Genomic DNA, 27,181 nt, shown 5'->3' on the forward strand with positions numbered 1-27,181 from the left:
TGGAACGGCTTAAATGTTGCTAGCCTGAAGAGTGAAGTGCATGGCTCAGGTTGACACCAAAAGGTTATTTCTGTGGATTTTTTTTTTTGTTGAGTAGGATGGATGTGATGAGGCATTTGGTATGAGTCATTCTGTCGAGTCTCCATTTATCTGTTAGGTAGAACTAAACCACAGAATGATTCAACGTGACGAACATTCTGTTACATGACTGCATCCTGATAGAGGACCTTTCTGTGGTGAAGGCCTTTAAATTCAATCCGACTTAAACTATGTGTTAAGTTTGGCTGAGCACCAAAACACCTTTTGAAGAGTAATATGAAAAGTATGTTTTGAGGGTAGTGATCTAGTGGCAGTGTCCTGGTTAGAGAACTGGGCTTCCAAATGGAACACCAGAAGGTTTAGTTCAATATAATGGACAGCAAACACTGCCTCTAAGCACTTGAACCCCCACCCCAAATTGTTTCAGGGGGGCTCTCTAATTCATTTCCTTCTAAAATCACTGTTTAGTGTTTTAGCTAAATTACAAAACAAGAAATACCCTTTACTACATTACACTGGTAGATTGAACTTGCTTGATGCATGTTGGGATCGACCTAATATTTTATGAACCATGAGCAACATGAGAATACAGCATTCTATACATTTCACACCAAGCATCTTGCGCCCTCTCCTGCTACAAGTCTTGCGGTTAACTGAATTCAGCACACTGTTAACTGACAAACCCTTGAATAATAACTCAAGGCATAAATAAATAAAAACACCCAAAGCATTGATGTTCTTTTAACAACTTTATTCACTATCACACTAAGTGCTCCCATTACAGAGTAAGTCACCACCTTAATTTTTTACTGCACTGTTTTGAGTTTTAACAAAATAGAAAGAATACAGAGTTTGTTCTACAAGGTGTGTGTGTGTGTGTGTGTGTGTGTGTGTGTGTGTGTGTGTGTGCCAGAACTCCGCACCCCCCTCCCCTCCCATTAAGAGAGAAAAAAAAAAATCAAATAGAAATTGAACATAAAATAACATAAAAAAAAAAAAAAAAAAAAAAAAAAAAAAAAAAAAAATAGTGGAGGAAAAGTAGAGAAAATGCCATGTGCAAGTTCTTGCCCAGCTCTAAGCCCAAGAGAAGGCAACGAGGCCGAGGAGAATTCAGACTGGGTTGCGAGACGAGAGCGGAGGGGTGAGATGAACAGATCAGGTCACTCTGCACTGCCTCTGGATGCTGCACCTTTAAATTACCCCTCGGGGGCAAGAAGGGGGGTCTTCATCTGACCAGAGGGGGGGAGGAGGTGTGTGTTGTTGGGATGGGGTGGGTTTGGGGAGAGTACTTTAAAGATTCCCAATCTGGTCCAGATAAGACAAATAAAGGCAGTGACATGGGCAAAAAAAAAATATTTTTTTCTTTAAAGAAATTCTCATACATTTCAATTTTGCATTTTTCTTCTTTTCCAGTGCATCATTTTCTTTTTTGGCATCAGTCGATGGCTAACTGCACGTTATTAAGCACTCGGGGGCTCTGTTTAGAATGCAAGGGAAGAGGGAGCCTGAAAAAAATTCATCTGGAGATGGTGGGGGAGCGCTTAGATAGAGGCGTGGAGGAATACACAAACCGCTTTCATTTTGTACATTTTCTTTCTTTCGTTTATTTTTTTTTTTTAACAAGACAGGAGCCTTTCAGAGGGAAACTGTGCAGAACAGGAGTGCCAACGAGTCAACTGGGAGAGTCGTACATATAAAGCATTGCGTTAATATGACCAGAGTTTAAACAACAGCTACTGTCAAAGATTCAAAAAAATTACATGCTGCCCTCCCCCGATCCCACAAAACCCTGAACTCATTCAAACCCTGTGACTTCCTTACCAGCCAACCAGTTGATGCATTTATAAAAACCTCTGTGCCCCCCAATTTAATGAGTAACAGGGGGTGGAGATTGGTGCTCTAAGGGGGGGTTGTGGGGGAGGGGGAAACCCTTGTTATTAGAACAATAACCGATATTTATTTTTTCCTCAGCGAAGAAAAAAAAAAGGGAGACTAACCCTCAAACTTTGATGGCACCCCCTCCCATCCCTCCATCCCCCAAAATTGTTGTTTGAGCTCTCCCAGCTATATCCATGCTGATTGGTTCTCTTTGTCTTGACACCCCCCCTGTCCCGTCTCCATCAGGGCTGCTTAGCGAATGGTGTATCTGACGTAGGGCACCTCCACGTCCTCGTCCGTCTCGTCATTGCAACAGAGCTCGAACACCAGTGCCTTCACATGCTTGCCCAACTTCTTCTTGGACACCTTGGTCACAATCTCAGTCATGCTGTAAGCAAACAAGAGAGTGGACAGATCAAGTCAAAATTCAAGGTGAATATGAAGTCCAAAGAACACACCTTCAAGCTAAGCAAAGGAAACAACTTCTCAATATTACTTTTTTTTGTTGATAAAATTAGACTGGTGTCATGTGCTAACTTACATAAAAGTCTGCTTTTAACTTGTAACTTCAAGATGGCTCACTTTGATTATTTCCATCTAGCTCCTGAGTCATTGTCAGTGATTCTAGGATAGGGTGTCGCCATGTTGGATACTTACGGAAGGTCCAGCCTCTCTTTGAGCTTGGCAGCAGGCATGAAGAATGAGTAGAGCATGGAGACCCCCTGGGACAGCATGGTGATCTCGAGCTTGTGTTCATCCTGCTCAGGGGTCACAACACAAGAAACAATGAGAAATGTGCAACACTTCTTAAACACTTCTTTTAAACACAATTGACAATTGAACAACAAAAATATAAAATCTGCTGTCTTACCACATCTAAACATGCTAAATTAAAAACCATTAAGGGGCAGTTTCCCCAGACATATATTCAAGGCAATTTCAATGAGAGAGAAAAAAAGTTTTTAGTCTAGGTCTAGGACTAATACATGCACAGGAAACTGACCCATTAAGCTATTTCAGAAACAGAAACACTACCACCAAAAGAAAAGTAATATTTGAAAGGAAAATTATCAATCTCCCAAACAAGGCAGTCATTTAAAATGGTGTGCAGACTAATTCGACAACACCGCGAGTAAGCCGGTGTACCTTAAAGTAGGCGAGGAACTCTCTGAGGGTCATCTCCTCCCCACTGGGTTGCAGACCTTTGACCTCAAAGCGGTCCCACAGCGTCCAGTCAATCTCATAATACTGCCGAAGGAAAAGCACCGTTGTTGTTAGTCGTTGCTATACATAGTCATATAAAAATTAGTCACAGCTACGTAGTTCATGCTATTAACACTACTTTCAATCATCTTAACTTATACAATACGATATGCAAATGAAGTAACAAGTGATGGTTATATCAGAGACAGCTGTGCATGCTCTGGGATGGAAAAGGCAAGATATGGTTCCAGCTACCTTGTGTTTGGGTGCTGCGATGGGCTCTGAGAAGGCGAAGAAGGGCAGGGCGAGGTTCATGAAGCCGTTCTTGAAGGTCTCCAGCTTCTTGTGCTTCTGTACCACCTTCAGCAGCTCCAGACACACCAGGCCCACCACGGCTGCTGTCGTCGTGGCGATGGCTGGAATGATCTTTCCAGCAATGAGCTTGCTCTGCGGCCATGGAGAAACAGACAGATACATGTAGTTAGCAATCTGACACAAGGTGCCCAGATGACACCTGTACCATGTTATGCAAAAACACATGTAATGGCATCAATCCAAGTGTAATAGTGTATGTGATGCGATAGGCTAATACGGCAAACACTGGAAACAGTCTCGGACACTCCAGTAGGTGGCAGTGTTGCACCTTAATGCTAGTTTGGGAGCTACCGTATATAATCTATTTCAAAAGATGCAGTATGAAATCTTGAACATGGCAAAAAGAATTGTCCATGTCCAATATTAGTTATTCAGGCATTCCATTATATGGCAGCTTTAGGAAAAATAATAAAGATATTGGGGTTTAGTGACCAAAGTTCTCACACTGTTCTGGGAGGGGGGAAAAAAAAGAAAAAGAAAAGAACATGTTGTTCTCCTGCAATTCTATCTGTCGGGGGAATTAACTTCACAGCAACATCTATCAGCCTGATGCTGCCGGTCCTCTCCACTGCAGCTGGCTGCCTACCTTGTGTCTGTCTGCAGGAGGAATGTCATAGTTCTCTGCCCTTAGGTTGGACGCTGCTACGATGAAGTCCATGTGGAAGTTGGAGTCATCATCCTACAAACAGAACAGAAACCGTTACTTACAAAAATAATGTGTCAACTACTAGAGTGTGGTGCCAAAACAAACAAACAAAAATAAAAACAGGTTTGATACTCAGTGAACACACCCGCTAAATACTACATCTGTATTAAAGCTTACACTGTATGTGGCTTTAGATAAAAGCATCTGCTAAATGAATACATGTAAAATGTTCAAATCCGATTATCAAGTGGAAAAGGCCTTGGCATTTTTTTATATCGACATCCTCAGAATCAGGTCATGTCAAATACGAGTTAAAAAAGCCACTTGTTTCCAGGAGTCACACAATCACATGTTCCTGCATCTTACAGAAAAATAACTTAAGGGCTTTTCGTTAACATACTAGTTTTAGTCTTTAGGTCACACATAAATCTTGAAGGAAATGTTGCTTTCCTAACACATTTTGCAAGACAGATTGTACATTGGAGTGTACTTGAAGAAAGCAGTGTCAAACCTAAATCTGACTAATACAAAACTCATCCACTGCACATAATGCTTGGGTTCCCTACAGCAGAGAGTCTTCACGTACCTTCTCAAACTCGATGGGACAGAGCTTAAACTGGGACGCAGACTCAGCGGCAGGCAGCAGGGTCTTCAGCTCCTCTAACCTGGAATCATCTGAGGAAAACCCTAGCACATTCAGCCTCATTACACATCTCAGTTGTAAACAGCAACTGATGATCTTGTTTATGACACACATGCTGTAGGGTTATACTAGTAATCCCCCCCTCCCCACAGAAATTATGTCACTGTCATGGTAGCAGCTGATCTGCAGTTTCCTAAAACTTGGTGGTAGACATGATGTAACCCAGGTCTAAAACAGATGAAACAGATTAAACCTAAAACCAATTAGTAATGAAAGCAAATCAGAATGGGGAAAAAAAAAAAAAAAAAACACAGATCCGAATTAAAACCTGACAGATGGTGCTCGGACAGCATTAGAGGTCCAGCCATTTTGGCCCTCGGCCTCTTTGATAAGCCCTCGTCTATCACTCACCCACTGAGGCGTTGGAGTTCTGGAGCTCCTGGTCGGAGACGTGGATTTTGACCCCAGACTTGGGCGTGAACGTGGGCACTTTGATATCCTGCAGCAACCGGGCAACGTTGGCGCGGTCTCTGGAGACGGGCATGCCGTAGGACTGGGCAAGCAGGTTGGCTCCAGCCATGACGTAGTCCATGTGCAGCTCCTATGAGACAGCAGCAGACAGGCAAATCAGTGCAAATCAGTTCACCGACTTCCAACACATCATCCACACAAACACGTTGGCTGCCTTGGACATTACTGTGTGGTTGGAGTGAATACCACAGTGATTTATATTAGCATGGTTGCGTTCATCACAACTAGGGATCAATTATACAAACACAACTTGGTTTAATTTACATGGATTGCTTGTAAAAGAACATTAAAAACAATGCATGACACCTTACTAATAATCCTTCAAAGCACAGGAGTCTTAAAAAAAAAAAAACAAACAAGATATAACGTAGGAAATGTTTTCAAGTGTAAGTAACGCTTACGTTGTTGGTGTCGAACTCTAGTGGGTGAGGACACCTCTTTGGACCAGACCAGAATGGAGCACCTGAGCTGGTGAGCTGTCAAGAAAACGGCAAAGAATGTTCAATTAAATTCTATTATTTTTATTTTGGGCTAAAAACTCTCAAGTTGTTTTACAGTTAAGTGACCAAGTTCTCTCTGACAAAAGCTCTAGTGGACATTGTCAGGGTTTGCACATGCAAAATAAGTAGCTTGTCAACCCTATCATGCTTGAATAATTTTAGAGTAAAGACAAGCAGTTACACAAAAACATAAATTGCCTTTATACGGGTCTTCCTCAGACAGTACTATGATGTCTGGCTTAGAAGTGATATTAAAATAAAGCTTTCCCTGGGAAACATTGCATACTTATGACAAGGTAATTGTTTTAGCATCTACTAGAAATTGTCACACAAACACCTTACTGAAACTGAACTGTCCTGTAGTTGAACTATTATTAAGGCAAGATACCTCCAGCTTTGACCTCATTGGCATACACACTGAAAATCCAAATCAGTAACATTATGTTACTCTGGATGAAGCTGAATAACAAAGTTAGTGTCCTTTCAACCCTGCCAGATGTGCCGTTCTCTTACCTGGTCAGGTGGGAAGTTGTGCAACAGCTGGCGGATGTTGTTGTTGTACTGGCACTGCCAGTGGTTGCGTGCCCAGGTGATGCAGTCCTCCCAGTTGCGAGGGCAGTCTGTCACCAGGCTCTTGTAGACGGCCTCCAGGACCTCCAGGGGTTGGGCACCGGGCAGCTTCAGAGTGCGCTCCATGAACTTGGGGTCTCTGTGGACAGGGACGGTCATGAGGCCTGGACACACTTCCATCTATGGGCTTATTGCCTGCTCTGTGTGGCATCCCTTGAGTTTTCTTTCCTCATTTACTAGGCAATAGGTCTGCATGACCTTAGTTTTGGCACCAGAATTCAGACGTTCAAAGATGTTGTTTGGTCTACATGTTTTAGCCCCAGGCTAATGTTTAGATATGTTGATGCTCTCCATGAACATCTACTGCAGTGTCTAGAATGACTTCTGGGCGTATTAAAGGAACGAGTTGAGTTTCTACTTGTTCTAATGAAGTGTTCTGAATGTAGTGTCAACTTGAGACCTTTTTCAGTTTTGTCAGTGACACCATACAATTGCGGCGGCTTGGCATTCAAATTTTAGAGATTCGATCAAGCAGAAAAGAGCTTAACTCACGTCAGGTACTGCATGGCGTTCTCTGCCGGCTGTTTGAAGAGTCCCTCAAACTCATCACGTGCCCACTGAAACCAAAAACGCTACTGATGAATACATAGGCATGTCTCAGTAGTTAATGTTGACAACATACTATACCCAATTTACATCAGTAATATCTATTTATAGGCAGTGTTTAACATCTAAGACAATTATCAGTAATATTATTCAGAAATTATGATTTTCAATGATTCAGAATCACTATAGCAGGACATCACTACAGTGCATTGTTGTACACTAGGCTCTATGGCCTGTCCCTGCATAGTTCAGACACTGTGTGTAGGTATTAGTCACCTGCAGTGTGTGTTCGATGGCGTTGGGAAAGTTCTTGAGTGTGCAGATGGGGATGGACTTCTCTGGCGGGTCCTGGCTGGAGCTGTAGGATTCTGTGATGAAGGGGATGACCACCTGTACGTTCCCTTTGGTGCCCAGAGTGCCCGACTCGAGCAGGGGCTTACGGTAGTACACACACCTGCGGTCCATGTACATACCTGAGGGGGGGGCGGAGATAAGGACAAATTAATGGAAATGCACGGAGGGAAATGGAGGGCAAAGAAAAAAAGAATAAAGACAAAAGTTAACCTTCAATGCCGTTGGCACAAACATGCCATATGGCCCAAGAATAAACACCAATTACAAACAGTAACATCAGCCTTAAACTAGTTCTAGTTATGTCACAACCCCCCTCCCCTCCAAATGCTTACGGGCATCGACGTTGTCCAAAGCGTTGGCCACACCGTCGAGGCTCTCAAAGAAGTCGTCGTCGTAGACCCTCTCTGTGTCAGGTCCGACCCGGTTCTGGTGGCCAGTGATGCGTACAGACGGGTTCATCTGCTTCACGGCAGCTGCGGCTGTCTCACTCTTCATTTTCTGTTCAATGGACAGACACATGGCGTCAACCCACAAGACAATCCGGGCTGCTGCTGAACTCACTTGGACTGACTACTGAATACACTGTGATTCATCAGTAATCACTTCAAGTTCTACAGGAAAAATAACAAATTTGTACATGACAAGTTCTATTGAGTGTGAATTAAGGTTGGGTACCGAACACTACACTAATTAGGTCGGTATTATTACTGAGTTTACGTGAAATCAAACGGTGCCAAATTTCAGCAATTTCGTGTGCATCAGGAGCAGAGTGCACCAGCTGAGCTCATGCCTGAGTGTAATGTTAGCCTATGTCTGTCTCAAAAGCGAAAGTTATTATGGCTATTAAGCGAACCTTAATATGCCCCATTTAAATCTGCATACGTTGCGGAGGAGAGGGCATAAATTATGAATCAGAATAGCCCTGGTAAGAACTTAAAATAATAGTGACATTTGACAGAGCTATGGAATGCACCCATCTTTCTGAACCATGAGTGAGCTGAATCCATTCAAAACTGTAAAACAAGACTTTAAAACAGTTCAAAGCATATGTGACAGGAACACAGCATTTTAATGCTATTAAAATGTATCGTGGCCACGCTAGATGGAAATGATGTCTTAATAGCATTAATAATATCTAGGCTATTTGCCAACTACCCGCTGTAATGTTAGATTTGTCGTGACAGTTGCTATAGGGAAAGAAACCACATGCTTTCGCTCCGCTGTGCCATGCTGACTAGAAGCGGTCAGCAGATAAGAGGGTCGTAAAATATATGCAAGAGCAGAGGATGTTCAATAGCCCGAGAGTTCATGTATCAACAGCTGCAGAAATTAGCAGAACACCTGCAGCCAGCATCAAAGTCAACAGCACTAATGGCTCTCAAGTCTCATGCATTGACTGTGTGAGACATGTGTCTTTGCTTCCCCCGATGTAATGCTACGATTTGATTATGAAATACAACATGAACTAAAGACGGAATCCATTCATTTTGTAGGCTACAGTTAGCTGCTTAGCCTACACATGCAGATAACCTGATAGGCTATGCGTAGCCTTTTAAGGTGGGACAATGCTCTGCATTAAAACGAGCTAAGTTCAAATTCACGTTGGCATAGAATTTTTATTTGTCAAAGAATATCCAAACCGAAAATGTTTTCAATGTATAAATTGAGTAAATTGCAACTTCAATTAAATGTTGTAGTTGTTACAAACAAGGTGTTACAGATTCAGTAAGGATAAGGTACCAAAATCAAACCAAAAGTACCGTTGAATACCGACACCAAACCTCAGACAACAGCACCGATATCGGTTCAAATGTGATAGGTACCCAACCCTAGTGTAACCACACAACCTCAGCAAGAACGAACAGCAAAAAGGAAATACTGCCCTTTACACATACCTGACATGTTGTGTCTAAGGTTTTCAATTTCGCAACCAGGTGGTGAAGCAGCACCATAAAGACTATGTGTTCTTATTTCCTATCAGTCACCCTGTAATGCAGCTTAGCCAGTTTGCCTTGTGTGTAATCCGTGTGTGTTTACAAATTACTGTGTGTTCACAATTAAACACACTGGACAAGACAAGTGAGAAACTAAAATAGACCCCTTCTCTGGCAAGGACCAGTGCAGCAAGAAGTGAAAGTAGAACTGCTTTATGAGAAGTGCGGTTGAGGAGAAGTAGGTCGTGTGCATTTCTGCTGCAACTACTAACAGGCTACTTCAAGAGTGGAAAACAACACTATGGATTGGTGACTGTGGACTGAAAATTTCTTCTGGAGGTTTTAAATAACAAATATATTTTAGAAGTTACTTGGCTACCAAAGAAATCAGTTGGTACAGACACTGGCTTCTAGTGCTGGGCGGTATGACCAAAAATGTATATCACGGTATTTTTCAAAATTACGGGTTTCACGGTATTGACGGTATTTGACCATGCATAATCAGATGTTCACAGCATTTTCTACAGGTTGAGAGAGGAATTGCTGCAGTACATTGACTAAGGATGGTCTATTTTACTGTCATGATGTAGAATAACTCCACACTAGTGGTAATGCAGTTTTGCATGGCCCCAAAAAATTATGCTGTTTACAAAGAGCCACTCATGATTCTAATGAAGAATCTAATCAGAATGCAAAGACAATTGCAGTCAAAATACAGAACTTTTACTGTGCAAATTTCATCTACATCTTGTATAAAACCAATACAAAAAGTAGTGCAACTTGCAATAATTATACTTTTTTGAAAATGATACAATTTAAAATAAAACCTCTCTGTTAATATGCTTACTCTGTCAAATAGGCCTATCAGAAATGTATTGTTATTGTGTGGTTTACATGACGTTAGTGGTAGGCTAACGTTAACTTCATGTGGATGTGGATGTCTTGTTAGCCTGCCATAAGCTTCGGTTCGGTTCGAGATCTCTAAATCTCACCGTGACATCCCAGGGTCTGAAGAGGAACTGGCGGTTTAGGTTGGACTTCTCGATGGTGTCCATGTCTGTGACGATGATCTCACCCTCCCCACTAGCCAGGCCCATCATGGCAAAGTTCTTTAGCAGCTCACAGCCAATGGCTCCAGCTCCAACCTGGTGACAGCAGAAAACAGCAATTTAATATATACATGTAAACACCTGCTAAATTAAGCATTAACTAAACAATGTTCATGCCGAAAAAGATATAAAGAAAGGCCAGATGTCCATGTGGCTGTAGGCTGTTACAAAGGATTGTTGGTAGAAAACGGCCACATGAACACCACAAGTCAGCTCATATCTCAGAGCATTAACGGTAAACTTAATGATTCCTGATGAGGTGGGATAAACTCGACAAGATCTTTTATCCGGTGATAAAGGTTTACATCAGAGGTCAGATGAAATCAGACTCAAAGCTAAAGCTCCCTTCCCCCCACATGTGATACACCTACAGATGAACTACCCATTAATTGTAACACCTTCCACTGCACTATTTATTATTCAGCAAAGGAAATGGGACACCCCTTACCAGAAAGTAGCGCTGCTTGGAGAGCAACTCCTGAATTTTGGTTCCAAATACAGCAACCTGTCCATCATACCGACAATTCCTCTGAAAAAATAAAATAGAAAATACTTCAGACATCTTAAATACTTCCTTTACCTAGATAGAGTGGGAGAATTTATTTTATTCTATTGAACTTCCAGGTGACTTACAGGTGCACACTCCTCCTCAGTGGGAGTGACTCCCTCGGCCTCAGGCAGGCACTCCAGAGCATCATAGTACAACCACTGCATGACGGGCATGAACTTCCCAGTACAGGCCTGCAGGAGCCCAACACAATGCATGTTAATGGGAGAACACAACCAGATTAGAGTGGCTATGTTCCATATATCCCACAGATATCGATTCAGCAGGGGAGTTTTGAACATTCTAATAAAAGAATGTGTTCATTTAACAACATAACTCTAAAATTCCATGTTACATTCAATGGATCAAAACATTCTTCAGAATATTCATTCTAAATCATTTTAATAACACCAGTGTAACAATAACTTCCTGAAGAGATATTGAAGACTTATTTTCAACCCAATTAGGGCAAATTTGTCTGGTATCTCTCGCACACTGACTACAACTCACACACACACAAACCCTTTTCAACACCTCGCACTTAGAAAGCTGCAGCAGTGGGCCAGCAGTTGCACTCACCTTCATGACTTCCTGGGCAGCCAGTCCACCGATGAAGGCGTTGATGGGCGCCAGGTCTCCAGCGGACACCGAGGCCAGCTTCTTCAGGAGCGCCTCGTCAAGCTGATCCTGCTTGGCAGAGCCGGTCTGAGCGGCGTTCACCTCTCCAGCCAGAGCCACCAGCTCGTCTGCGTCCGCCTGCCCACAAACACACCGAAGGTTTTCAAATTAAGCTCAAGTCAGAGTGGGAGCAAGGGGAGATGACTGGTTATTTTCTTTTATTAGGGTATGCGTTCTGTATATAACTAGGTTTTTAGCAATTGTGTTATTGGTCTCTGTAAGTTTACGGACTGTAAGCTAGTTCATGTCCATCATGCTTCGACATGATACCTGAACAACTACGTAACTGCAATTCATCAAGACATTATTTAGTTGATTTATTTATATGGTACAGAGATATTATACTATTTATAATAATAATATACTTATTTATTTTTTTAAGTAAGACATCTCTATCAATCACCTACAGATCACAGAAAATGACAGGCAGAAACTGAGATTCTGCTCGCTTCTTTTATGACAGCGCTTCTTCTGTCAAGTAAAGGACAGAACTAGATAAAGTGATCAAAAGGCATTTTGTATATCCAAACCCCTCTGGATAAAAGAAACGGATATGATTGTAAACACCCTACTATATGTTTCAGAAATGTCGATTCATCCTGACCCCTGCATGTCTGATCCCTATGCTATTGGACCTAAAGGCAGCAGGAGACTTGCCTGGTTCCAGGGCTTGGGTAGCCGGCTGTGTTTCTTCTCGTAGGCGTGCAGAGCTTGGAAGCCCACATGCAGCTGCCCTGGACGGTCAAACTTGGCAAAGTCTGTCAGCATGAACTCTGGCTCGGCCATGGAGGACGACAGCGATTTCTGCAGAGGCAACAAAAAATAAGATTTCCAGTTGTCATTTCTGACGAAGTCATTCTCCATTTTGGGAGTCTGTGTCAGGAGAAGCTCATTTGTTCAGGTGCCGTCTCATCACTCCAAATCACAGAGAGATGAGACACCGACCTCGTTTTGGGAATTGGACATCGTAATGAGAACAGGAAAGAGAGGGAGGGGTTGTGACTCACAAAGGAAATCTTCTTGGGCATCTTGACCTGGGAGACAATGCCACCCCGTACGTAGTCACTGAAGGAGGTTGTGTCACAGATGCTGAAAGTGTAGGGCCCTGGAAGAGAAGAGCATTATTAATAAAAGTGGGTTGGTGAAAAGCAGATCAGACAGTAAAGGCCTATTCACACCAAGAACGATAACTGTAACCATAACGATAAAAGCGTTTCTCCTTGTGTTAATGAATGTGACTTAAAATTTGATGGGTTCTGATTGGCTATTAGCTTTTTAACATTCTGAAAATTGCTCTGAAAGTGATCCCCAACAATATCGTTCTTCATGTCGTTATCGTTATAGTTTATGTGTGAACGTCATCATTCATAATAAAGAGAACGATATTTATTTATAATTATTGTTATCGTTCTTCGTGTGAATGGGCCTTAAGCATCGGAATGACTGCATATTCAGGGATGCCTTTGCAGCATTACATCTGCCCAAACATAGCATATTAACTTCAGCTGAGAATAGGGATGGCAAAGTCCCAATGTAGCTGATGGCTGTTCTAACAGTTACAAAGGAGTGCATCTGTGTTCAACTTTCAAATGGCTGCTTTGATTTTGTAAGATGATCCTTTGTGGTTTGGGGAAAAAAACTGTCACCACAGCAGCTCGTTGCAGGTGAGACTGAACACACCTGTTTCACACTTACCAAGGGCTTTGATTTCTATTGGCTGGCAGCCGTTGAGTTCAGTCATGCCCTGGACTTCTGTGAAGGTAACGTGATCGCCACTTTCAAATCCGTGACGAGCCTCATCGAGACAAGTCACCACACCAGCGGAGTCCTAAAAAAACAAGATAGAACTGTTAATGGCAAAGGGACCTCAGAAGGCCTACTGCAATACAATGATACTGTTATGTTCTTATGCTCTTATGTTCTGCCAGGTGTGTGCGGGCCAAGACATTCTGACCCAAGGTCAGTCTTTGCTTCCTGACAGATGTCATCTGTATTTGTAAAATGTTCTTACCAGGGACTCTTTCTTATTGACCTCTTTTCTCTAGTATATACTGGACGCCCTATCGCCCCATCACCCTTTCAAACACGGCTATTTGAGAATTCACCTGCATGCTGCCCAACAGCTTACTGTGAGCATACTACTGAGGAGGAAGTAACAGCAATAAAAGATGACAAGTGACTGCACGACCACAATGCATCAGTAACAATGAGCAGGCTAGCCCTGTATTGCACTGCTCTACACTAAGGCATGAGTGGTGAGTCACTGACCTTGGTGATCATAGAGATCATGGCGCTGAGAGGCTCTTCACCATTGGGGTCAAAAACCATCATCTCATCCCCAAAATCACAGAACAGCTGCCTGCAAGACAAGACAAGACAAAACAGATTCACAACCTGGGCTTCCAACAGAGAGAAACTACTAATGTCAAAAATATCAGTCAAAAACGTTTGAACCAAGATGCTGCCATCTAAACAAAATTTGTCATGCTCAAGTTCTGAGTACTTTGCCTTAAGAACCCCAATAACAAAGGGGTGAGAACTCAATTTTAATCTTTTATTTGGTCATAAAACTTTCATAAAAATGAAGTTACACAATGGCTGAGAGTCAAAACAGGCCCAAGCCCAGTGTTATGTTGTGGCCTTGCTGCCCAATGGGCTGAGGGTGTAGTGAAGCGGCTAGCCCTCTTACCCGAACAGGCCACGCGTGTCTGCTATTATCAGCTTGACACCCTTGCTGTGGCAGAAGTCCCCGACGCGCATCTGCTCCTCCAGACTGGAGTTGGTCAGCACAACCACCTGCACCGGAAAAAACAGCCATTAAACTACGATCTTCACGGAGAACAAAGCCACAACATGGAAAACAAACAGAAAGGGCCAACGTAATTACAAAGACTTTAGGGACACTGCACTGTTTGTTTGTTTTTTAGTGAAAACATCTGTTTCTAGATGCAGCCACGCTGCCTTTTTCAAATCTGGTTTTTCAAGTGTGCAGTTTCTTCCTTTTTACTTTATAACACAGTGAGCATTGAGAAATTACTGTCCCCCCAAAATGGAACATACTTTTGTTTGTCCCATGATGCTCTTAAGTGAGCATTGGAAATACTGTATGGTATGTATGTAAGACTACTGTTAAGTCTTCTGGAGGTGTTGTGGGCCTAATTTAACGTGTTCATAAAAATGTAGTATAAAAAAAAGAGACCAGAGTTCCAGTAACGGAGAAGAAGTACAATCAAGATGGAAAGTTTAATTTGGCTGTATACAGAACAGGCACACACGAAGTACAAGGCACTTCAGCATATTTCCCTCTGACTTCACACAGAACTATCCAGAGATTAAATACATATTAGATCGTGGCAAAGCATAGATAATTATATAGTGGCAGTCAGAAGACGTACAGGCTACCGTAATCACTGACGTACATGGCGTTTGACGCCAAGTACAAATATCATACAAAGAAGTTAAGTAGGAGCATACTTTAGTGTCAAAGTGACCTATTAAATTAAATTAAATAATTAAATTAGGCTTATGAACATGGAAACAAAGACAGCCTGAGCCTGTCAGTTTTTGCACTACAACACTTTTTTTTTCTCCACACACACACACACAAAATACTATTTATTTATTTATTATTTATTTTTGAGGAGCAACAAAAACACAATAATTTTATTCTTATACCCGTATAATGAGATGTAATAAAGACAATCTTTGAATGAAGGTGCCTGCTTGATAACCCCAGTGAAATGCTCTTGAAGGCTTTTCTTTTTTGCCCACAAAGGTTGCTTTGCTAATGATTTTGTTTTTGACGGTAAATAGGCTTAGCTGTTGATTGGCCACTGTGTGAAATCTCCTATCTACAGCACTCGGAATCTAACATCAACATATTTTAAATGGTGTACCTGGAACTGGGTGAGATAGTCGTTGGTGAGGGTTCCGGTGTAAGAGGCCACAGGCACGTAGCTGTTAAGCTCGGCCAGCCTGAGCTGGCTGACGTCGGCACGGTTCTTCCCCAGGTCCTCTTCACGCAGGTAGAACTGAAGCCAGACAACAGAGAACATACATGAACACACACATACACGTCAACGGCTTGAACTTTAACCAATGCCACAGCACAGCTCTCTAAGGGCTCATTATAACAAAGCTGAATAAGACAACACTACAGAGCATGTACCATAGTCATGTGTACCTCTAGTGGGTAAAGTAGGTCAAATGCAAACCTAGTCATACATCATACATCACCAATTTCCTGGAGCTCTTGGCCATTAGATACATTACATTCGAGTTTACCCTGCAGATACAACTTGCTTTTTAGCGTTTTAAGGTCTTCTCACAATCAAATCGTTCACAGGAATTTCTCAAGGTGCAAACATAGGGCTTGGCAATATGGTCGAAAAAGGAATCTTTCAGTTTTCAGGTGGGAGTGCCACCAGATGACAGAATTACAGTTTACATGTTCTAAAGCATTTGGCAGACAGTAAGTGTAGGCTGTTTATAACACAATTAGTTATGAATGTGTCATCAACCACCAGCAAGTAAATACACCAACATTGCTCTACCACAAGGATGGTTTGGTTCCACTTTGGTTCCTACAAATCTGCGGTTTACTGGCAGCTTTAAAACACCACAACATTGAAAGCGGGAAGTAACTTGTCAACCAACAAGAGTTAAATCGTAAATTAACGGTAACTCAGAGAAGTGCTGATATTGGAGTGACGGCAAGGTTAACTTGATACAACACCCTGTCCTTGTGCAACAGGCCATGAACCAACAGCAGTGCAAGAGATGTTGTTCGTGTCCCCTGACCTGAGAGGAGAGGTCGCGCCACTCAGCCACCCCCTGGTCGTGCAGGGTGACGCTCTTGACTCCGGCCAGGATAACATTCTTGGCGATCTCGACACCAAGGCCACGCATTCCTGAGATCAGGACATTGGAGGTCTGCATGCGCTTCATGGCCTCATGGCCCAACACGTACCTGAGGAGGCAGACGGAGGAGGAGTCACACACACACTTACATATTCACACACTTCATCCTAAACATGTCGACTAGACAGGTACCACCTGCTCCTCTGTGGCACACACACGGAAAAAAAAAAAAGACAAAATTAAATCACAAACACACACAGAAAGAGACATTCACACACAGATTCAGATTCACACACACACACACACAGCTCATCTCAAGCTGACTAGGCAGCATGCTGATTAGGCAGGGACAACTCACAATATCTTATAAACACACAAACACACCTTAACACAACCCTGCAGACAGAACAGGAAGGATGCCACTGAACGTTTCTTAAAAGACAGCATTACCATGTCAAACACTGCTTTTGTCTCTGAACTCGACAAAACGCACCAGCTCAGTTAAGGAGCATTTCATTCAACTATTTAGTTATTCACATTAGCCTTTGCTATACTGATAAAGTATGCCTATTTGCTTCACCTTTTGTCGATCTAGATGGCTCAAACTGCACGTATTCTTCATCAAATGAACTCGTTATGTCTATATTTCTGTCCAATATCGCTAACTTTAACAACAACTTATGCTACGTTGCTACACCAATCTCAACGTCTTTTTCTGACAGAAGTTAAAAGTTTCAACTAGCCCACCTGTGACATCAATAAGCATCTCTCCTCGCCGGGCTCACATTCCAGCTGACATTTCAGACGCATACTATATAGTCACACAGACAGGGAGGCTATTCCAGCGCAAGCGTTCTGTTCACGTTGCATCCGCAGCAACATTTAGCTTCCACTGTTTAATAGGCTAAATGCATAGGGGCTGCATTCACATAATCATTGCTGATCAGACAAGTTTTTAATTGGGCTATTGTCTTCCAACGCATCAAGATATGTCTGTGCGTGATTTGTAAACTCAGATATAACTCTATAAAATCTATAGTCTTAATTCTTTTTTCATTTTCAATACAGTATATGATACAAACCTCAGTTTAGATAATCATATTCACACATTTTTTTTGCCTAATTGACAACCATGACCATGATAATTGATAATATAAAATGAATGTGCACCTTGAGCAAATGATACATCTTTCAGAATGCTTTTCATTCTTGAACTGCACCGAATTGCATCGAATGGAACTGAATCACTTTTTATGAACATGTATCTTTTCTTGTATCGAATCGTGCCCATGTATCTAGATGCGAATCGTATCGTCTTTTACATGAGAGATTCACACCGCTAATATGCGTCGTCATAGTAAATATATGCGTCTTATTGTGCAGTCATGAATGTTTTCAGTGGGAAAGCAATGGGGCTACAGAGATAAACTCCATTGGTCAGACTATCCGCTATGAGACACAGGCCAATCTTTCTCAGCCACAGACAGAGCATTTATTGCATGATCTCTTTTTTTTTAATTCAGTTTACCATTTCAAAAGTTATCAACACATATCAACATTTCATATAACAAATCTCATTTAACTGAGCACATCACCAATCTTTAAGATTCAAAAAAGGAATGCCAGCCAAACACTTCATCAGCAGATCAAATCAATAACAATCTCCAGAAAAAAAAAAGAAATTCAATTCACTTCTCTAGCAATCCTCTGGGAAGTATCAGTGTCTGCAAAAAGTAACCAAACCGTTCTGTTCAACAAGCAGACCAGAGAAGCGAAGAGTCTTCTGTGGTTCAATGAAACAGGCATGCTGCTTTATCACAGGGATAAAATAAGAACTTACAGCTGTCGGGAGTACAGGCCTTCATCGATCTCAGCATCACTGCCATTCTTAGCCATGCCCTGTGGAAGATCAAAGGCAGTGAGCACATATTAATCCAGTCATAGAACCAAAACTGTACTTATAACCAACATATTTAGGGGGAAAAGGCAACTTAAATGAACATGTCACCTTTCTTTCACCAGTACTGCTGCTAATAAATTGGTATACCAAAGTGAGACATGAGATCCAGTCACAAAGAAGTAGCACAATTAATTAAAAATAATTAATAAGTTTAATTTGGCTGTGTACAGAAGAGGCACACACAAAGCACAAGGCACTTCAGAATGTGTGTCTCTGACTTGACAAATCATACAGTGACAGTCCAGGCTACGCATTTGACGCAAAACAAGCAATAAGAAGTGATATTAATATTAATTTCTGAACATACCAATAATACATATAACCAGGCAGCAGGTGTCAACCAGAATGACAAGCTGTGGAAAATGCACTGGTTTCTGATAAAATAGTGCTGTTCCTGCACTGACGCATTACATATCTTTTATTTTTGTGAAGGTGTAACTCAATAAACCCAATTTCCCAGCAAAGCCACAGGTGTAAGCGCTCAAATACTTTGAATTTTGTTCCTATCTGCTACAGGGGCTGAGAAATCAATCGTTTAGTAGGCGTTGACACAATGGCTGAATTTCCAGAAAAACTTCAGGTTTTAGGCGGGGTTTCTGAAATCACCCATAGGTTTTACAGGCATTTTTCCAGGCGTTTTAGGCCTAAATGGGTTAATCTATTTCAATAATTTAACAACGTTTCGACGTTAGTATATATTTTTTCACACTTTTTTCACATACTACAACCTATATTCATACCAACACAATCAAATTCGTGACTACAGAGTTTTATTTTAGCATGGGTTTCCTCCGTAAAAGAGACCTGCATGTAACTTCACAGCATGCGTTTAAACCCCTTAAATTCACAGACGTGTTTTAGCTTTATTTTTTTGGCAAAAAACGTCACTCTTAACAGCCACCAGTCTTTGAGAAGACGTGAAATATCCACTGGAATTTTGTTTCTTTCTATTACACCTGCCAGGGAATCCGTGTTATGTGGCTAAGCTGCTGCCTAGCAGGTAAAACATGTTTAAATGGCTATATTTTTTATATGATGCCACATGTCTACATTCAATGCTATTTAAGCCACTTCGAAAGTTTGTTTAGATCCAGTGATTCTGCCTTCATGGAAATGCAACTTCAGGGGGCAGCCGTGGCCTACTGGTTAGCACTTCGGACCTGTAACCGGGGGGTTGCTCCTTGAGAAGTGCCCTTGAGCAAGGCACCTAACCCCTCACTGCTCCCCGAGCGCCGCTGTTGATGCAGGCAGCTCACTGCGCCGGGATTAGTGTGTGCTTCACCTCACTGTGTGTACACTGTGTGCTGTGTGTGTTTCACTAATTTCACGGATTAGGATAAATGCAGAGACCAAATTTCCCTCATGGGATCAAAAGAGTATATATACTTATATTTATACGTTCACACTTCGGTACTCTATTAATTAAGGGTTAATGATAAATGGGTTTCTGCCCATAGAGGTTTGAAGAAATGGTCCTTACGTTAGAGGGTGTGTAGGAAGAAATGGTCCTTACGTTAGAGGGTGTGTAGGAAGGTTCAGTTCTGACAGAGTTAGAGGAGGAGCAGTGGGATCCCGTCTTCGTCTCTGATCCTGACAAGCGACGCTTCTTGGACAGCGGCGAGCTGGACATCTGCGAAACACAGGTGTTTGTTTATTTTCCTAGAACAGGCAATGTTCAACAAGACTCCGCAGCTGACAAAAACAAAAGACTGCTGGTCCTACTCCTGAACCTTCCAGAGGTTCTAATGGCTAACACAGCTCTATCAGAATCAACGGTGGAATCCTAATGGTGCCAGCTGGACTAAAGGGCTTTAACTGCTACATTCTGCCAGGCCTAACTTCTTCACAGCAGGTGCCTCAGCATAGCAACAACCAGCCATTATTATAACACCAACTACACAATATGGTCTACTTTAGGAGGTGCTTATCAAATGGTCCATAAACTGCTGGCAAAGCAAACATGCAAGAACGTGAACACAGCAGGATCAATACCATTAGCCCATAAACTTAATACAACTTGATCGTTTCAGTGTTATGCCATAAATAAGAGCTTAAAAGAGCCTCACTTTGCTTCAATATTAGAGTCACCCATAATCTCAATCCTGTCAACGCTTGAACAGATACAATGCTAATATTGCAGCCATATCCAATTACCCATCCCGTGTTTCATCGAACAAAGTGTGACTTCCACCACTGCATGCAAGGCTAAATGGCAATGCAGTGTTTAGCCACCAATCAAACTCCCTGCTTTGCCAACACCAGACTGTATGCCCCTTGTGGCTCTGTTTTGAAGTGGACAGCTTTTTTAAAGTGTAGTCTTCCTTATCACTGAGGATAAGGGAAGAAGATTAACCCGAAACAAGGCTGACAGGCACCACTGTGTAAAGAGGACAGCATACAACATAACAGACAGCACAGAACTCGCTCCTCTCAGCTCAATTAAACTTGAGTGTAGGCCATCACATGGGGCTCCCCCATCTTATCTCAACAGCTATTTCCAGCCAAAACATTAGACATACATCTGAGAATCTGGGAAACTGCTAACAAAAAAAATGAACCAGATTACCTAGTTCCGGAAGCTCTTTTTCGTGACTAACAAGGTTAAACTTAGCCTTTAATCTTCATTTTATGGTCGTCAATGCCGACTGCACATGCTCCTTGAGAAGGCAGTCAGCCCAGTTGCTGGAGAGCTCCTACTGTTCAGTGCAAACACTGCAGGTGCTACAGCAGCTGAAGGTGCAGTTTTATCCGCCCCTCAGCAAAAATAGAGGGCTGGGAAGGGCATGCACAATTCTGTGCCTGTATGAGCAAATTATTGATCATGCCAACACATTAATGTACTGTATTAGCAGGGTCCAACGGAACATTTTCCCCATGCGATTTGTGCTGGTGCCTTGTGCATAGTTACTGTCCCAGAATAACCACTTTTAAACAAAACTGCTAATTTTTCTCTCTCTATTTTAGTTCCCTCCTATGCTCAGCTTCAGCCAGTTAGCATCACAGGTGAACTGAGCTGACTGGTGATAGTGACTGTCAGAAAAACGGACGCCAATAACTGGCCAACCACCTTGCAAAACATGTGGTTTTACTTGGGCCAATGTGCCATTGCTTATGTTAACTCTTAATCAAAAGTGAGTAGTAGACAAGATACATAGATGTTTTAATGCATTGTACAGTGAGCAATCATCTAGTTTCAGAGCATTCAGGCAGCAGTTAATCACTTTAACAGATATGGCTTACTCATACAGTTTTCTACACTCAACCTTTTTCCTTCTCAATCCACAAACACCAATGATTAGGAATTTAGACTTTAGTTCCTCCTTTGGTCAAATATCAGGAAATGACTGCCTTTCTGTTTTATTACAGCCATATAATTTTATTCATGTGTGTTGTGAGATCAGGGTCATTCAGGGATGAAATATCATATTAAAGACTTGATTCAGCACTGGACAGTTCCTATTACTGTTAACTAGTAAATCTCCACTAGCTGAATAACATGTTATCAAAAGCTTACTTGAACTGAGACATATCGGCACGTTTGCATAAAATAATGCAAGAAAATAAGTTTCCTGATAACTGTCAAGGAAAAATATAATAAATGTTATACCCACACGTATATTACCAGAATGTAAGGTCACACATAGTACACACAAGTGGCTTCATAGGATATCAGACCCCTCAAATAGGAACTTACTTTCCTTTCCCTGTAACGAAAATTAAAGCGTTTGACCAAAGCAGGTGTATGTCTCTCGACATTGCGGTCACCACCCGGTCAAATAAAAGCTTCCCCCCCCCATTCTTAGTCGCTAAACCTCCTGTCAACAATCACATTACATGGACAGGTATTGTTTATTGAAATGACCGCGTGGTTTACGAGGAAGGGCTCGCCCATAGTGGAATAACAAAAACGCTGATTCATTAAAAGCAAACTGCAGTGAGTGAAGTGCGATACTTAACCGTTTCTCACTATTAGCAGTCGGTTACAAAAAATATAAAGACAATAACTAAACGGGTTAATTACATAGGTTATATTTTAAACAAATTCACCGTCCACCATCCCTGAAAAGAACGTGTTATTTCTCGACGCTCATCAGTGCGACAAAACGAAAATGCGGTAAACCAAGCTAACGAGCTAACTTGATAGGTAACATAATTTTACTATCACACCGTGTTCATTGTAGACTGGCTTGCTACAAAATACATAAACGGTAACTTTGCATAGTATTTGGCCATGGCGGTTTACTTCCACCCGTGCATAACTACCATGTCGATGGACAAGGGCCGCAAATTCTAGAATGTCCAGTGGCTCTCCATCGGAAAAAATAGAATAGCCTACATCACCTGAACCTACAACATATATGCAACTAATTTAATTGTGGGAGTGAATTGATTACGGTGAACACAGGTTACCACCGAGAGTACCACCGACCATTCCACAAACGCCCTAAACGAGGTAAATAGATTGACTTTTCCTTACTGTACGTTACATATGCCCCCGTATAAAATTGACACTTCATCACAAGGATTGCATGGCAAGAAACACCAGTCAGATGTGATCTATTCTAAGCATACGGTGGGGCTCTGTGGTTGCTCAACATTTTATCAAGCATTTCATTGACAGTTCGGTGAAGTATATTAAGCTCAGATGGCTAACATTAACTACATATCGGGCTAGCAATGCTACAAGGGAAACATAAAGCCGCAACTGCCATTGCGGAGGCCCATTCATACAAAGCGAGTGCCTTCTCTTGTAAGCTATAAACTAGTAAACGACATACGAAGATTAATAAAATGAAGAAGTAATATTGCTATATGCATGTCACTTCTGAGGAAGACAGAATTGGCCTATATTAAACGCTATAAGCACATTGCTCTAGCTCGTAAATGAGGCCTGTCGAGCTGATGTTAGCAAGCTAGCTTTGAAGTTAGCTTGCTACACAGCGCCCCTGCGGTATAACTAGTCACAGAAAAGTAACTGGTTGCTTTTGTGTTAGCGTTTAGGGTCATTAAACCTAATCTGTATAAAAAGAAGAGTAGTTTAGCCTGCAATGTATTTCGGATAGTCAATGCAGCTTTGTGTTTAACTGGATAGCAATCAATGGGCTACACAGTTTCGCCAGTTCAATGGTTTCGCTTACCAATAATCCTTCTCTGTCCACTCTCAGTGTCAGCAAACCGCTCCTCGTGTTTATCAAACTTCGTCGATAACAACGAGGACTGTATTTCTAGCGAGTCTAAAAACTGAAGTTCAAAACCACAACGACCACCGCCTACAGACCGATGCTGTGCGAAAGTCTTGAAGCTATACTGTCGAGTCACGGTATCGACAGCCCTCTGTCCTGTAATTCGCGTTTCAGGGTTTGCTGGCTAAAGCAGACGGAACAAAACCAAAATGGCAGCTAAGGCACAGGGGGCGGGGACAGTGGTGAAATATTCAACAGGAAAGGGCTGTCCACGGTATACTTGCAACAAACAACCTCGCTCATTGGCTTTTGAACATAAAATCAAGGAACACCCGCCTTCTAACTAATTGTATCATATGAGTGTTGGTCTTTGGGATCTTTGTTGGTCTTTTGTTATTATCAATTCATGATGGTCTTACTAAAACTTTTCCTAAATGGGCTACATACACTCATCTAATTAACACACACAACCCCAACTGGGAAATACTACACTGCATGCTCATGCAAAATGCACACATGAAACTATAATCCTAAGGACACTCATTCACAGAATGAATAGGGTTTTGCCATCACCATAAACGAAGGTGCATGTTGCAACATGTGGAATATCAACTCATACAAACAGCAACAACAGGGAATAGTCTTATATTGTGACTGAGATATGAACTAAGTAAAGGCAAACCTTATACAACAGTGTTTCCCATACATTGACTTATTTGTGGCGGCCCACCACAATATCAACATTGACCACCACACAATGATTTTCCTGGTTGTACTAAATTGTGCTTAAATCTGGTTAGAATCATAACCACACTGCACTAATTTGTTAAGAACTGTTGCATTCAGGTTCATTCTGCAAACCCACCACCACAAATAGTATTCAATTATGTGGGAAACATTGTACAATTATATACGCTTTACTCTAAAATCCACAATAACCGTACTATTGCTTCCAGCTGCAACCGCATCCAAGAGCTTGCTGCTTTATATGAAAGTAAGTTGCAAAATGCAATCCATTGCTGAACATTATGTTAGGGTATACGTTTTACAGTAAAACAAGTGTGAAACAGCTCGCCTAGGCCTATTCAAAGCTTATACAATGGCCCGTTTATATCACTATTGCATTCGGAGTTGTTAGTCAGATTGTTAATTGGCCAAGTTCAAGAGTACGGAGTTGTTTGGGTCTGGTAAGACCGACAATTGTGATCATGAGGAATATAGACTAATGGTGTGCAAGTGCAAATGCTGTTAGCCTGTTAGAGGCAGGCCCAATATTATCCCAAACAAAAACAAATGAATATCAAATGAAATTTCACATGACTGTATTCACTTGCACAACATAAAACCACTCAAGCTGACCCTGAAACACCTTACTTAAAGTAATTGTGCCATAGCCACAAGTCAACATAGGAGGTCAGCTTACTTGAAGGTCTTGTTATGAAGCCAAGATCGGGGGGTTGGGGTAATGACAAAGGCCCAAGCAGGCCTTTCATTCTAAGGTGCAGAAGCAGGGAGGCTGGGTTGAGGGTTCGAGCTTCCCTATTCGCTAAAATAATCAGGTTCAAGTACAAAAGCAACATTTACAAACGTCTTTGTGTGCATCAACCACCAACAACCGTGTACCCCGCGAACTGTCCAGCTACCTGCACTTCTTTCCGCGACGCACTCCGACACTCACCAGTGAGTGGCCATCCCCAGTAAGCGGGGTAGACTCAACCTCTATAACGTAAACGACACGCTAACTAGTGAGCGAGCCTGCTAGCGACCAATAATGCGATGTCTGCTAGCAAACACTGAAAATAGCCCTGCCAGCCAGTTTGCGTTCTAGAGAAAGAACTGACAATGGTAGCTAACTGGATGAATGTTGCTAACTCTTGACTACAGACCTTTAACTAAACAAAAGTTACCAAATTTGACACCATTGCACAGTCAGTAGTTTAAACCATCAGTTAGCTAGCTAACCACCGCCTCAACTCGAATTGATGAGGCATGCTTGGTAAACTGGTCAGCTAGCTAAGGTTAACTGACAAAGCTGTGGGGCAAATGCGAAGGGGTAGCTATGAACGCTAGCAAGCTACAAAGCTTTGGCGTTCGTGCAGCTTGTAAGTCATGGCATCAATTCTCCCTGCTATCTTGAGTTAACTGAAAAGAATATACCAGCCAGTTGGGTAGCTAGCTAACGTTTATTGGAGGTTGGTGAAATGCGTATTGCTTAGCAGGCTAACGGCAGTAGCAAATCTACCGTCTTCCAATATTCCATATACATTTTATATCTGCTTCTGCGGCTAGCAACCCATCTGACCGGCTAAACACTGGAACGTTATCGTTAGATTTAACGTTAACGTTATAACGACTGAAGGTTTAACGTTATCTGCGTGTTGCCAGGTCTTGTGAACACATGGTCCCTTGTCTTGCTATTACCCTAAGCCAGGAAACCAGCTGGGATTTTGTTACTCAAACCATAGCATCGCTAGTTAGCTAACCCAACTCCTGCGATTTTTATTTTAAAAGAACAGGAAAAAACATCATGTCCGTTTCAACTCGACTCGGGTACACTAGTTAGCATTAGCTAGCTTGGCATAAGTATGCATAACTCACCACATCCGATATTACTCGGGCCTTTTCTTCGACACTGAAAACAAATTAAGCTCGTCGGCAGAAAGAAAATCAAAAACAGAGACTTATACAATCTTGTGATTAACTTTATCTGTGAAAGTGGCGGGAGCTCAGTGACTTTCCACTCAGATGGGAAGAACTGGACGGTTGCCTGACCGGCTATTCCCGCACCGTTAACAGCACTTCAGCAAATACTCTCTCCGCTTGGAGAACCCAGCAGCAACATGTGCAGAGTTTTGAGTGGAGATCGACTGAGTACTATTGAAATGTGGGAGGACGGCAAGATCTGATTTTGCTGTTTGTGAAAAAAATACACCAAACTGCACAATTAACACATACAATGTGATACTTATACTATATTTGGGGTCATTAACAGAGTCAGATACTTATTTACAAAAGTACTGGTCAAACTGTAGTTTCATAACCTTTACGCACCCCCACATTATTTCCAGTGAGCTAGTCCAGAGTTTATATATACTTTGTGCCATTTGGGAAATGTAGGCTAGATGTAGAAACTCCAGCTAACCTAGGATCACTGAATGTTAATTTCACTCTATATTTCAGACCCTATAGGCTACTTGGCTTTCTGGAAGTAAACAGTTTTAACAGAATGTATAATTGTTTATCCTCCATGTTAGTGGATCCTTAAAATGAAGTGGAAAGCTGTGCATTAAGCTATGGAACAAAAACAGGGCTTTTGGAAGTGCCCTGGTTTAGTCTACACAATTCATAGGCTACATGAGCATACTTGGGAAACTGATAGTCAGAATGAAAACACAGGGGGTCAAGCGGGGTCAAGTCTAACAAAAGTGACAAAGGGCTGCTAATATTTCTTTTTCAGAGTCAGAATAGACTTACACTCAGCAGTGTAATTTCATGTTTGGTTTTGATTTTTAATCAGATCTGGTTTGACAGCTGTAAAAGGTTTGTGAATGAGCAGTACAATAAT

General features: G+C 41.9%; 1 protein-coding gene across 3 annotated transcripts; it reads right to left on the reverse strand.

Annotated features, from left to right (window-relative positions):
* Window positions 1-1,296: 1,296 nt before the first annotated feature.
* Window positions 1,297-26,431, reverse strand: uba1 (ubiquitin-like modifier activating enzyme 1). 3 transcript variants are annotated; one of them, XM_048241114.1, is made up of 26 exons: window positions 26,215-26,431; window positions 19,947-20,063; window positions 18,314-18,372; window positions 16,414-16,582; window positions 15,510-15,644; window positions 14,303-14,409; window positions 13,882-13,972; window positions 13,309-13,441; window positions 12,621-12,718; window positions 12,271-12,417; window positions 11,515-11,691; window positions 11,022-11,129; window positions 10,837-10,917; window positions 10,272-10,424; window positions 7,678-7,843; window positions 7,268-7,464; window positions 6,938-7,002; window positions 6,329-6,524; window positions 5,717-5,791; window positions 5,196-5,385; window positions 4,728-4,828; window positions 4,082-4,174; window positions 3,376-3,567; window positions 3,064-3,165; window positions 2,575-2,675; window positions 1,297-2,305 (listed from the first exon to the last, which is right to left on the reverse strand). In XM_048241114.1, exons 2-26 carry the CDS (start codon window positions 20,061-20,063, stop codon window positions 2,170-2,172), a joined length of 3,189 nt encoding a protein of 1,062 aa, XP_048097071.1. In that variant the 5' UTR covers window positions 26,215-26,431; the 3' UTR covers window positions 1,297-2,169. The 3 variants fall into 3 exon arrangements, with proteins under 3 accessions (XP_048097071.1, XP_048097072.1, XP_048097070.1); XM_048241115.1 differs by lacking the exon at window positions 26,215-26,431 and adding an exon at window positions 23,572-23,817 and having other exon boundaries at window positions 4,728-4,816; XM_048241113.1 differs by lacking the exon at window positions 26,215-26,431 and adding an exon at window positions 23,572-23,817.
* Window positions 26,432-27,181: the final 750 nt, after the last annotated feature.

This window comes from Alosa alosa, chromosome 4 (genome assembly GCF_017589495.1).
Source record: "Alosa alosa isolate M-15738 ecotype Scorff River chromosome 4, AALO_Geno_1.1, whole genome shotgun sequence".
NCBI lineage: Eukaryota > Metazoa > Chordata > Actinopteri > Clupeiformes > Clupeidae > Alosa > Alosa alosa.

Bases quoted from the DNA above. Each gene is read 5' to 3' on its own strand.
- uba1 (XM_048241114.1), bottom strand. From the start codon at position 20,063: ATGTCCAGCTCGCCGCTGTCCAAGAAGCGTCGCTTGTCAGGATCAGAG. The intron at 13,973-14,302 runs GTAAGAGGGCTA...CTTGTCTTGCAG, and splicing joins GACACGCGTGGCCTGTTCGG to GCAGCTGTTCTGTGATTTTG. The intron at 4,175-4,727 runs GTACGTGAAGAC...TTCTGTTTGTAG, and splicing joins GTCCCATCGAGTTTGAGAAG to GATGATGACTCCAACTTCCA.